Source organism: Diospyros lotus, chromosome 2 (genome assembly GCF_014633365.1).
Source record: "Diospyros lotus cultivar Yz01 chromosome 2, ASM1463336v1, whole genome shotgun sequence".
In the NCBI taxonomy this organism is placed as follows: domain Eukaryota; kingdom Viridiplantae; phylum Streptophyta; class Magnoliopsida; order Ericales; family Ebenaceae; genus Diospyros; species Diospyros lotus.
This window is the reverse complement of record NC_068339.1, coordinates 1,933,929-1,947,122: the sequence shown is the minus strand read 5'-3', so window position 1 is coordinate 1,947,122 and position 13,194 is coordinate 1,933,929. Positions and strand designations below refer to the sequence as shown.

General features: G+C 35.2%; 2 protein-coding genes across 2 annotated transcripts; both read left to right on the top strand.

The window, feature by feature from the left end:
* Positions 1-3,258: 3,258 nt before the first annotated feature.
* LOC127794161 (protein FAR1-RELATED SEQUENCE 5-like) lies at positions 3,259-4,649 on the top strand. The gene is made up of 2 exons (XM_052325091.1): positions 3,259-3,293; positions 3,917-4,649. The coding sequence occupies exons 1-2, from the start codon at positions 3,259-3,261 to the stop codon at positions 4,647-4,649; spliced, it is 768 nt and encodes a 255-aa protein (XP_052181051.1).
* Positions 4,650-5,859: 1,210 nt separating this feature from the next.
* On the top strand, positions 5,860-6,510 carry LOC127794159 (protein FAR1-RELATED SEQUENCE 4-like). The gene is made up of 3 exons (XM_052325087.1): positions 5,860-5,948; positions 6,036-6,185; positions 6,279-6,510. Exons 1-3 carry the CDS (start codon positions 5,860-5,862, stop codon positions 6,508-6,510), a joined length of 471 nt encoding a protein of 156 aa, XP_052181047.1.
* The last annotated feature ends 6,684 nt before the right edge of the window (positions 6,511-13,194 follow it).

The window sequence follows — 13,194 nt, the reverse complement described above, 5'->3', positions numbered from 1 at the left end:
GACACATAATTTCCTTAAACTCTTCCAATAAAAAAGTGCCACATCACCGATAACATTGCCATTGTTGATAACCCCTACCATTTTTTATAAAGTATGTACTTTTTGAGTTGTTTGTCAAATTTGGAGACGTGAATGGTAGAGCCAGGTGCTCGATTAATAGCAGCGTTAGCATACTCTTGAGAAGTCGTCCTGAGGTTGGCTAATTCCTCGGCCACGTTTGTTTCTGGAGCGACCTCTATCGTCTGGAATATTAGCAATTCTGAAACCTTTGTGAGTGATGTAAAATTTGTAAACTTTCTCAAGTGGTATAAAATTATTGTTTTCTGAAATCAAAGCTTGATTTTTTAAACTATTTATATGGGTAGAGTTGCGGAAAAACGTAAATTGATTTAGTTAAATGTACTTGTGGTTCAATCAATGACTATTACAGATACGACTGTTTTATAATAATTGTAACTGTAACATAAGTAACGATATTCATTTCTTTTAACAGTAATCATGTTTGAATCCCGTTTTACTTAATTTTTAACTATATTCACCAACACACGATTATAAATTATTTTACGAATATTAATTGATCTACGTCCATCTGTAGACAGGGTCCATTGATGTTTAGTGTCAAGAATTAATCATAATGCGTAGGTGTGGTGCATTAATTTAGCGTCACAATATTCCAGCAAAAAATATTTTTTTATTTTGTTTTGCTATTCATAAATGCAATCAATAATGAGAGGGCTAAGAGACATGGTGAAAGTCAGCTTTCCAAACATATGGGGCGTAGATGTCATACGAATGATATTATAGGGGTTCAGGGGAAATAAAATATTTTGTGTGGCTGAAGGGCACTCTATTTGGGAGTCTTGATTGAAAGAGAAGGTAAAACCCATCGAGGAAGAGTTTGTGGCGGGCATCAAAGGTAGCTTCTCTTTGTTATTTTGATAATCCATATACATTCACGGATGGATATTTTGTGGGTTCATCAATTAATTTGATTTATAAATCATATATATATGCAAAACTTTACAACTACTCTCTGCCTAATCTATAACGCAACTGGGGGCTCTGTGTACTATGTGGCTAGCCACAACTACTTAGGTTATATAGGACCTGACCCGTACCCTCAAATGATTGAGATCGAATGGCCAGTGGGCTGGATTTTTACGTGTCAAGACAACTGGAGAGCTGAGCGGCTCCACCGCCGCCGTGGTTTATCACGGCAAAAATGAAGCTGGAGAAGAATGCAATTCGATTCTGGGCTGGTCCAACCCATACGACACAAACAATTGGAAGAACGTGGCAACTTTATAACTGATGTTGCTATTGCATATATATGAACTCAATGCTGCGACGTACCCAACTGCTTGTAACTCTGAAAAATAATTGTTCTATAATTTAGTATAAATGTAAGCAGGTTTATACTGAGATCAAGGAAGCCAATTGGAATCAGGCAATTGGAATGGATCCGTATCCTATGTGTCAACCGAGAGCAACACATCCCCTGTATTTGAGGCAACAATGACGCTAGAAAAAGCCTAACTTTCCTCCACTTGCATTTCATCGAGCAGCTGGTGGGCAATGATGCCAGGCATGATGGTGCCTCTTTCTATCTATTTTCGTATGTATGATGTTCTAATGTTTGTCTTTTAATTTGGAAGCCTTTTTAAAGGTTGTAATAAATTCTTAATTAATTTATATAGGGTTCAAAAATTGGCAACATATATGATATGAATAGTCATTTTAAAAAATAAAAATAAAAATAAAAATATGAAAAAAAATGTAAATAAAAAAATATAGGGATCTTTTTATAAATATAATTTTTAATATAAAAATTATAAAAATAATTATTTAATTTAAAAATAAACATAAATTTTATAATACATTCAAATAAATTTTAGAAAAAATTAAAAAAATTGAATTAGAGACCAAAAAAATTCACATGGAAATTCATTTTCAAATGGGAAACACTTTTTAAATATTTTTTTAATATTACAAAATGGCCACAAAAAATTTCTAAAATTACAAAAGTAACCCAAACCCTGGGACCTTCAGTACACCTCGAACCCTATGTGTGTGTCTGCAATGTATATGTGTATATATGTGTGTATGTATGTATATATGTGTTTTTTATTTTACAATTTATGAAGAGTCGTGATTGGAGAAGATGAACAATAATTTTTAATGAAGATGAACACGAATTTACCCTTACTAAATGGAAGATAAACACGAATTTCTAATGAAAGTGTCTGCATTTTGGTTATAATTTGTGGATCGAAATTGTTGAGATTTGAAAATGTGTTATAGAGATGAATGTATGTGAATGGCTATGGCTGTGTAGAAGAGGGTATTTTTGAAAAATATTGACTGCAAATAGTTATTAAAGTGGTTGCAAAAAGTAAAAGAATAAAAATAAAATTTTAATGGCTGTGAAGAGCAAAAAAGTGGCTGCCAATAGAATTTCCCAATGATGTAATGTGTAAGAAGTCAAGTGAAGTCATTAGTTGGTAAATTTTAAATTACTAGCAATAAAAGGTAAATTAATAAAACAAAAATTAAAAGAAAATAAGCAAAGTTTTATGCAAAAGACAAAAGGGGTACTAGTCTAGAACAATAATGGAGGTAGATAGATGGGGCACAAATGACATTTCATACCCGGTTACCTACCGTACGTGTTTGGTTCAGCTGCATTCGGGCATAGCGACAATGTGAGATTTGTAATGACATGGCGGAGACCCATTGAACAGATTCAGTGCACCACACAATGAGCCAATTCACCCATTTCTCATATCCAAATGATATTATCTCTTTGTTGGCCCTTTGCCACATGAGTAGTGCTGTTTGTACAGAAGAAGTGTTACAGAAATTTTACAGAATGAGATGTATCGTGAGAATTTGATGATATATTGAAGCAAAATAATCGCGATATATTGCTAAGAAATCGGATTAAATGAAAAGAGGAAAATAGAGATAGCGAAACCCTCCCTTCTCTTCAAGCTTCCCGTGCCCTCAACCGAGCCACCATATTTGTTGTATCCTCCTATATCGCCATAGCCACCATCTTGAAGCTCCCCGTGTCCTCAACCGAGCCACCATATTTGCTGCTTCCTCCTGATATCGCCATAGCCACCATCTTGAAGCTCCCCGTGCCCTCAACCGAGCCACCATATTTGCTGCTTCCTCTTAATATTGCCATAGCCACCGCCTTTAAGCTCCCCGTGAAAGAGTCGCCATTGCGGAAGCAACAATTGTGTTTCGGTAAGCATGTCCCTTTTACTTATGAAGAATGAAACTGAAAAGTATGTTCCTTTTACTTATGAATAAGAGTTGTGCTCTATGAATAATGAGCATTTCTCTTTTACCCATTATTACAGCCCTAAGTTTATCACTGATCGATTTAGCTAGAAAATCCATCCTTTTGGATTCGTATATATAGTCGTAGATATATCAAAGCATTTTATTAATGAAGAATTTTTCTGAAATTGTACACGAATTAATTAAACAAAAAGGTAATTAAGGTTGTGTTTCCACTTTCATCAACGTTTTGCTCCGCTGGTGAGATTATATTATACTAAAAAATAAAAGAAAATGAGAGTCTCCAATAATACTCAGGTGTCTGTCTTGTTTATGGGTCTTTAAGTAGTAAATATTCAGTTAGATTTTTGTGAAAGCATTCTCATTAGCTTCTTTACCCATTTATTGAATAGAATATAAATATTCAGTTAGATGTTTTTTTTCCTCATTTAAGGTGTGCAACTGGTTACATGTGTGTATTGAAACTTGATTCAGTTTTGCATTTGGAAGACTGTTTTAATTGGGGGCGACTAGCAACATCCGGCATTCAAGATGGTCGACAAATGTTAGAAATGTTATTAAGATAATTATCTTGTATGTGTAATTGATGTTTTTTCTTTAAAAATAGGTTTGTTAATGAAGGGAATGAAATATTTGAAATTGAGGATGATGAACTTTTGGTAGAATTTGATAATGTGAGAATAATGGATGAGGTGAACACATTAGATGATGAATTGTTAGGAGAAGATGGTCCTATTGTGCCTAAGGTTGGGATGAAGTTCAAAGATAAGAATGCAGTATTGGGTTTTTACAAATCATATGCTTATGATATAGGCTTTCCAGTTAGGAAAATGAATTCAAAAAAGGGTGATGATGGGGTTGTAAAGTATGTGACATTCACGTGTAGTCGAGAGGGTCAAAGAAGTAGGACTGCAAGCACTTCTTTGAAGCCTCAACCAACGACTCAAACAGGGTGTAAAGCTAGGTTGCCATCATGTTTAGAGACTTGTGGGTTGTGGCAGATTAACTCTGTCATTCTTAAACATAATCATTTAATAAGTCCTTCGAAATCTAGGTTGTATCGATGTAATCGGGAACTTAGTGCACATGTGAAACACAGACTTGAAGTAAATGATGTTACTGAGATTTCATTGTATAAAAGTTTTAATTCAATAGTTGTTGAGGCAAGGGGATATGAGCAGATGACTTGTGTGGAAAAAGATTGTAGAAACTACATTGAAAAAGTTAGGCGGTTAAGAATCGGGGAAGGAGATGCTGTTGTAATACAGGCATACTTCTCGAGAATGCAAATTCAATGCCCTAGTTTTTATTTTAGTATTGATTTGGATGAGGAGGCTTGATTGAAGAACGTGTTCTAGGCAAATAATAGATGTAGGGAAGCCTACAAGGAGTTCGATGATGTTGTCACCTTTGATACCACATATCTCATGAATAAGTATGACATGCCATTCGCCCCTTTTGTTGGCGTGAATCATCATGGCCAATCGACATTGCTTGGATGTGGTTTAGTGTCAAACGAGGATACCGAGACATTTGTTTGGCTTTTTAGGACATGGCTCCAATGCATGCATGGTCAAGCTCCCACTGGCATAATAACTGACCAAGATAGGGCAATGCAGAATGCAATTCAGATAGTTTTTCCAAACAATAAGTATAGATGGTGTTTGTGGCATATTCTGAAAAAGTTACCAGAAAAATTTGGGAACCATGTTCACAAGGATTCTATACATTCAACAATCCATGAAGTAGTATATGAATCCCAAACTCCTAAAGAATTTGAATAGGGCTGGACGTCATTGATTAATATCTACACATTGCATGTGTAATACCCCAAGAGTCCAGAGAAGTGTAGTATATATCGAGAATAAGTAAGGAAGAAAACAACACCAGCTGGATACCTTTTGGGCTGAATATAGACAAGGAACTCCGGGGTTAAGCATGATTGAGCTGGGAGTAGTTCAAGGATAGGTGACCCCCTGGGAAGTTCGCGTAGGCCTATCAGGGTAAGTTGTTCCGGTCCTTCCTATCGTTCAATGCAGGATGTTACAGTTGGTATCAAAGCCGACCCCCGAGCCTCTGAGCGCAGTGGTAGGGCAAACCTCAACAAGGATGTTGAGTCCCTAAGGGGGGTGTGTGTAGGCACCTTAGGCGAATCCCACATCGGCCATGCAACGTGGAGAGATTTGGGACCGGTTGTAAGGTCGCATGACAAGGATGTCATGTGCTCAAGGGGGAGAATGTAATACCCCAAGAGCTCAAAGAAGTGTAGTATATATCGAGGATAAGTAAGGAAGGAAACAACACTAGCTAGATACCTTTTGGGCTGAATATAGGCAAGGAACTCCAGGGTTAAGCATGCTTGAGTTGGGAGCAGTTCAAGGATGGGTGACCCCTTGAAAAGTTCGCGTAGGCCTATCAGGGTAAGTTGTTTCGGTCCTTCCTATCGCTCGATGTGAGATGTTACAACATGAGCACGAGTGGTTGTCAGGACTTTATACAGAAAGAAATCATTGGGTTCCATGTTTTTTGAAGACAAGTTTCTGGGCAGGGATGTCGACAACGCAAATGAGTGAGAGTATGAATGCGTTTTTTGATGGGTATGCTAATTCGAGGACTTCGTTGAAACAATTTGTTGAACAGTATGAGCAAGCATTGAAGAGTTAAGTGGAGAAAGAGTTTCATGCAGATTTTAAGTCCTTTTCTCAAATAGTCCCTTGTGTATCAAGGTACGAAATGGAGAAGCAACTTCAGTCTGCCTACATAATATCAAAATTCAGGGAATGTCAAGAAGAGTTCACTGGAATGATGTATTGTCAGGTTATCTATACCGATGAGGCTTCTATGGAGATGACATACGACGTTCAAGAGGTTGTCATGTTTGACGGAGGGAGGAAGAAGAAAATATTTAGAGTTTCGTTTCAAAGAGAGGACTGTCATATAGTTTGCAACTGTCACTTGTTTGAATTCAGGGGAATACTATGCAGACATGCTATATCAATTTTGGTACGCAACGATGTCACTACGCTTCCTGAGATGTACATCTTGAGGAGATGGCAGAAAGATGTGAGAAGAGCCCATTCGAGGGTCGCAATCAACTACGATGGTTGGGTCAGTACTCTCGAACAAAGAAAATATGATGAAATGCGTAAAGCATTTGACAAGGTCGCAGACTTGACAACAAATAGTGAATCACGAACTTAGACGGTTATGGAGTGGATTGAATTTCAATTGAATGACTTATCAAAAAAAGGAACAAGTTGTGGGAGTAATATCTCTTCCCAACAAAGTGTTGAAGTTGCATCCGGAAGTGCAGTACAAAAAAATACTGGCAGTGTAAACATTCAAGATCCAAATTGTGCGCGTCACAAGGGAGCACCAAGGAAAAATCGAATAACAGGCGCATTAGAACGTACTTAAAAGAAATCAATGGTCCGTTTCGAAAACTGTTCATTTTGAAGCACACTTGTTGCTGGATGTTTTGAAGTAAAAGATGTTCATTTTGAAGCACACTTGTTGCTGGATGTTTTGAAGTAAAAGATGTTCATTTTTAAGCACACTTGTTGCTGCATGTTTTGAAGTAAAAGATGTTCATTTTGATAATATGTTTATTTATTTAGCTAACTTTATATTATTTGTATGATGTACAGGTTGTTTCAAAAACAACGAAATGCACAAACTTGAGCCAAACTGCATCACAAGAGGGACCGGTCATCATCTAGCCATCACAATAGTCAAATTATACCATGATCACTATGCTCACGTTTTCACAACAATTAATGGTAAAAGTATTAGAAAGTTTTTCTCATGATATATAAGATCACATTTTAGTGGTTCATGTTGCTCATTTATGTGCAGGGTGTGCAATTAACAAATTGGAGTAATGCTTACTGAATGAGTTTGCCACCTACAACTGGGATGATTAGTCAACATTTGGTTCCAAATTTTATGCCACTACAACGTCTCGTGATGGGAGAAGTTGCTGGATTAGTAGACGAGTCCAATAGTGAACGAAATGTTACTTAGGATAATGTAGTGGAATTGAAAGAATTTTTGAACTTAGTTACTGGCGCGAACGAAATGTTACTTATATTCTTGTTAAAGATTACTTATATAAATTTTTGAATCTTTCAACTAATATTTGGAAATCTGTTGGGGTTCAATGTTGTCGGCTATGGGTGCACAACATGCACCAGTAGCCTCTACTATTAATGAAAGGGGTAACTTTCAATCGTGAGATTATATGTCTCAGCTAGAGCTTTCTAGAAATTATTAGTTTTGCATATGATTGTATTTTCAGACTTGGTGGTAGCAGCTATACTGTTTGGAAATCGAAATTTCTCTATGCATCTGTGAAGTTGCATTTGTTTGTCCTTTTCAAGTTCTTTGCACGTACTTGGGAGTGTGTGTCTTACCTGATAGGAAAAATTTCAAGAAACAATTTACATTTTTGAGGTCTTCACTGCCTTGTCCAATTGCAGAAGAACAATCCGGCCAAGTGGGATAGGAAGATAATGGATGCTATGACAAAAGACTTCTCATAGTATGTGCATCCTTTAACAGGAGCAAACTACTTGGCGATTTTTCCCAATAAAACATCCTCTGAAACGCACAAAACTACTCAACCCAAATATAATTTAAGATGCTGGCTGGTTACATTAGGGAACATTCAACAAAACTACTTGACATGCATAATTTAAATTAAATGTAGAAATAACAATTTACATATTTGCTACACCGGTCCTGAAGCAATTTGCATATTTGCTACATATGTATAGTTTATGAAATAACTTTATAAATAATTGTTCTAATTTTACCATTACAAACACATATCCAAGTAATCATTACATATTGTTTTACTCAATTACTACTACATACACATGTAAATACAGCTCTCAAATGTCAACCACAATCATGCTAGCCCCTTTCCTTTACCATGGTCGTTCACACTTCCTTTTTCCTTGCGTATTGTAATATTCACTGAAATCTCCACGTCATCTTTTTCATATATTTGACCTAGAGTCTGGAACATGAGAGATAACTCTTCTACGGGAAAATTAGTCGTACATTTAGCCGAAGCACTGCCACTTGATTCACCTTCTTCAACCCATTTCCAAAATCCACATTTAATACTTCAAATATTGAACAACCTCCCTTTGTTTATAGACTTATTTTCCACCTCGAAACATTTTACAATGCCTTCTCTACACGATGGGCATGGCTGCTTTGTTGGACATGCTGCAAAGTAGTGCCCCCGCTATCTACAGCTATGACATACTCCTACGTTTCCTCCTGTCATTGTAACACTGTGAATTAGAAATTGCACTCCAATTAACAACAACACAAGGAAAATAAGTTTCATAATTAACAAGACTTCTATAAAAAGATAGAGTTACATATTTCCTATCTATAAAAAGAGAGAGTTACACAAGACTTTTGTTGCAGCAGCAGTAACAAATCAAAAAAGAATATTGATCTAATATTAACAATTAGCAAAAATAAATCTACATGACTATTGGATTTGTCTACTTAATAACATAATGAGTTGCACATTTACTGCTAATTGACAGATAATGCTATTCTGATGTGTTTTTTAACAACTTAAACTAGCCAACAGAGAACCATGAGAGGAGTTATGGATTATGTTAATGCTAGGAACATGTAGTATATAATTAAGAGATGAAAATTTAGGAGGACAAGTATGTGAGTGTTCCAACAGCATTCCAGCATGATGTATATTGAGTGTTCCTATAGCAAGTTGAATGTTCCAACATGATAAATCTACATACATGACTGTGAGTGTATATTGAATGTTCCAACAGCATTCCAGCATGATGAAAATTTAGGACAAGTATATTGAGTGTTCCTATAGCAACCTGTTCAAGACTATTGTACACAAAAGAGATAGAGAAATGCTTATGATCTAGTGTAACACGATGACAAACACCACTGCTAATTTCCATCAAATCGAAAGTAGCATTGTAAAGCTGAATACATAGACAAATAACACGACAATGCACAACTCATTATGTGAATACATAGAACTCAAAAGTACTATATACTAGGGACGTTGGGCGTGATTGCCGACGGGCGATGGGGGTTATGGGTTTCGTTTTAGGGATTTGGGGATTTGTGGGTTTTTGGGCGGCGGGTGGAGGCGAGAGAGAGAGAGAGAGAAATGGTGGTCCGGCTAGTGGTGGTAGGGTCAACGATTATGAGAGCGACTGAGAGAGAAAAAGCGAGAGAGAAAGTTGGTCGCGTTAGAGATGTGGCCGGAGGATGGGCCGACGGTCATTAAAGGGAGAGGTAGAGGTGGATGGGACCGACACCGTGTGCGACAGGGAGAGGGAGAGTGAAAGAGAGCCTCAACAATTGTGGCCAGAGGATGGACCGACTATCGTGAAAGGGAGAGGCAGAAGCGGATGGGGTCGGTTTCATATGCGATAGGAGAGGGAGAGTGAAAGAGAGAGTCTTTTAGTGTTTCATTGGGTCATTTATCAGAGGCTAATTTGGTCATTTATTAGAGGGTCAATCTGGTCATTTCATCTCATTTTGTAAAATTTCTATAACACTCTTTCTTACAAACATCACAACTCTTGCCACATACACTGATTGAACAAGCCAGTAGATATTTTATTAATGGCTAAATAAATATTTTTGTATTTTTAATTTTTTTTATCATTTAAATTTTTATTATTTTAATTACACCATTGTATCTACATTTTTTAGGTAATTAGACACATGTACTTTAATGTGTAAAAAAAAAAGTAAAGATGTTAAATACTTCAAAACTTTTTGTTTTTTATTTTAATTTTTAAAGTTCGATTACCTTTTTTGTTATAATATTGATGCAAAGTTCATAATCACTTATACTATTTAATGGAGAAACCCCTTTATAATATCTCATGTTCTTTTTTCTTTAAAGAAACCCTAATCTACACATTCTCTTCTTCATTCAATTGATCTTCTCTAATCCTTTTGTTTCCTTCTAACTCCTACTCATCTACCTCTATCATCTTCACTTTAGTCACCGGCAAGCCAAGATGGCGACGGGTTTAGCAAGCTTCAAGAGGTATCTCAACATTGCTGACATCATTGACCTCCACAAGTTTGCATATACTCTTTTTCTCTAATTTTTAAAATTTTGATATATCTCAAATACTTTTTCATATTTTTAATTAGATCCAGTGTCATATATAATGTATATAGCTAGATGCTTATGATAAAATTTATAGTTTGTCATCATCAATTATGAAAACATGCAAGGGAATTTAAATTATTCATTTTTATTTTGTAATTTTAATTATTATATCTTTTATTAAAAATTAAAAAAACGATTCAATCCCTTCGCTCCAACTCTTAAACCATGAAGGGTTCCCTTTCACAGTTCAATGCCTAATCTCACTTTAAAACATTAACTTGATCTCATTTAAAAAGTTTGTATAAAGTCTATATAATATAAATGGGATAAACTCGAGTCAAAACTCGAAATTCACAAAATTTTAAATAAACAAACTTGACTTCAAATTTGAGTTCAAGCCCAACAAAATTCTAAAAATATAAATTATAATTTTTATAAAGTTAACTTGACTCACTCACCTGCATCATTCTCCAAAACTTTTGCAGTGATATAATCTATTACTTTTGTGCTTCGATTAGGGCAATAATATTATATCCCTTAGAATTGTCCGGATAACCAATAAAGTAATAACATGTAGTCTTAGGATCTAATTTACTCTCAAAAAGAATGTAGAGCAAACTTGATAGAGCATTCAAACAAGAGTGAAAAGGTTAGAAGTGCTGGTAGTGAGCTGGCTAGTGGAATTCTCAATCGTTGATAATTTGTTTGTAATTACCCCCAGTTATAAGTTTGTTATTTTTACTCACTACAAGAAACAAGATTTTTAGTGGAGGCCAAGACCGTCACTAAAAGTTTTAGTGGCCGCCGAATTAGTTGCCATAAGCTATCACTAAAAAGTCTGTCACAAATAGTATTAATGGCAATTATTGGCTGGCTATCACTAAAAATACCTTTTAGTGGCGACCAGATGTGATGGTCACAAAAAAAAAATTTAGTGACACCCACAGTCTTCCCCCACTAATGTCATTTTTTATGACGGTCATGGCTGTCACAAATAATGATTCTTTAGTGACAGCCACCATTGTCACAAGTAATGAATTTTTTGTGACAGCTTTGCTGGTTGTCACAAATGATAAGATTTTAGTGATAGTGTTGGCCGCCACAAAATGAATATTTTTTAGTGACCACATTATATTGGTTGCCACAAAAAGTGTTTGACAGATACTTTTAGTGAGAGTCATGGCTGCCACAAAAGAAGACATTTTTAGTGACCATTTTTTGTTGCCCGCCACCCACTGCTTATTTTTCTATATTTTAAACCCTATTAATTTAATACATTGCATAAAAAAAAAAAACACCATTCTAATCATCAAGAAACTTTAGAAAACAACTCTAGTCAATTAATAATTGACTAGCATTTTACATTTACATTGTCATCAAAAAAAGATATCTAGCAATTTACATTCACATTGTCATAAAAAAAAGACATCTAGTACTTTACATAAAAAAAAAAATATCAAACAATTAAGTCTACTCAATTGTTATTTCTAATCCTTCCTGCCCTAACATCTTCCATAAAAGTTTCAAAAATTGATTATCTTTCTTTGACTTGGTCCAATTCTGTCGACAACGCTTCATTTTTCTCTTTCAAAAGTTGCATTTCATTTTTCAAACCATTATTATGTTGTCGCATTTGTTCTAGTTTTGTAATGAGCTCATGATGAGATGGAATCTTTCCAAGAACAAAAGAAGGAGTTGGTCTGAATCCATACCCACGAACACGCCTATGTCTTTCTTTTCTCGTTACTTCAGAAAAAATTTTATTTTCATCAATAGCTTGAGAAAGTTCTTCCTTAGCTCTTTGGGTTACTAAAAATTGAATTTTGTCCTAAAATTTGATAATAAATAAAATAGATATATTGTAACATAATACTAAAATATATATCACAATAACAACATAAATTGTTTAAAATAAAATTTACCACTATTTCTTTTTATGTGGAATCAACCATTAACCCGTCTTTTTTCCTGTGTGTCACCTTGAACATTTCCCATGCAGACGGTTCGTGTCATAATATTTTAGCATGTATTAAATAGACAAGTTAATCAGAAAAAAAAAATGTTAATGAGAAAGATGTATAAATGACTTAAATTATACCTGTTCAGCTCTAACTCAAGCAAAACTTCTAGTGCCTGTAGTTTTAGTCATTGTTTGCTTTGACTGATTAGACTTATTACGAGCACAAGCAACCTATATGTAAGATCAAATACAATAATCATGTTTTAAATAATTAAAATGACTCATGCATAAAAAAAAAAAGTAAAAGGTATAGAATACCTGAAATTCATGTGAGCTCAACCAAGTGACAAATTGTCTCCATTATCCTTGGTCAACTGTTGTTGGAGCAAACTTAATTCGATCATCATCATTGTCATATGCATCATAATAGTCAACCTTCAACCTATATCTATGGTTTGCAAAAATCCTTTGCATCTTTCTAAAGATCCAATTTTTTCTTACTTTGTTTTCTTCAAATTCAAATTTCTCCTACACAAGTTAAAAGAAAAAGTTGTTTGATTATAAGTCATGAAGAACGATTTAATACTTGTGCCTGTCACAAATATTTATCTTTTAGTGGCCCTCTATGTTGGCCCTCACAAATAAGCCCACGTATAGTTATCTTGTTGGAGCACCTTTAATGGTGGCAACTAGTGGCCGTCACAAATAATCGTGTTTAATGAAGTGCAACCTCTCAAGGTTTTAGTAGCCGCCATGTGTAATTGTCACAAATAATTTACCTTTAGTG

Excerpts from the sequence above, each read along its gene's own strand:
- LOC127794161 (XM_052325091.1), top strand. The coding sequence starts at position 3,259 with ATGTCCCTTTTACTTATGAAGAATGAAACTGAAAA. Across the intron at positions 3,294-3,916 it reads ATGAAGAATGAAACTGAAAA|GTTTGTTAATGAAGGGAATG; the intron begins GTATGTTCCTTT and ends CTTTAAAAATAG.
- LOC127794159 (XM_052325087.1), top strand. The coding sequence starts at position 5,860 with ATGTCGACAACGCAAATGAGTGAGAGTATGAATGCGTTTTTTGATGGG. Across the intron at positions 5,949-6,035 it reads TTGAAACAATTTGTTGAACA|GTACGAAATGGAGAAGCAAC; the intron begins GTATGAGCAAGC and ends TTGTGTATCAAG. Across the intron at positions 6,186-6,278 it reads GACGTTCAAGAGGTTGTCAT|GGGAATACTATGCAGACATG; the intron begins GTTTGACGGAGG and ends GTTTGAATTCAG.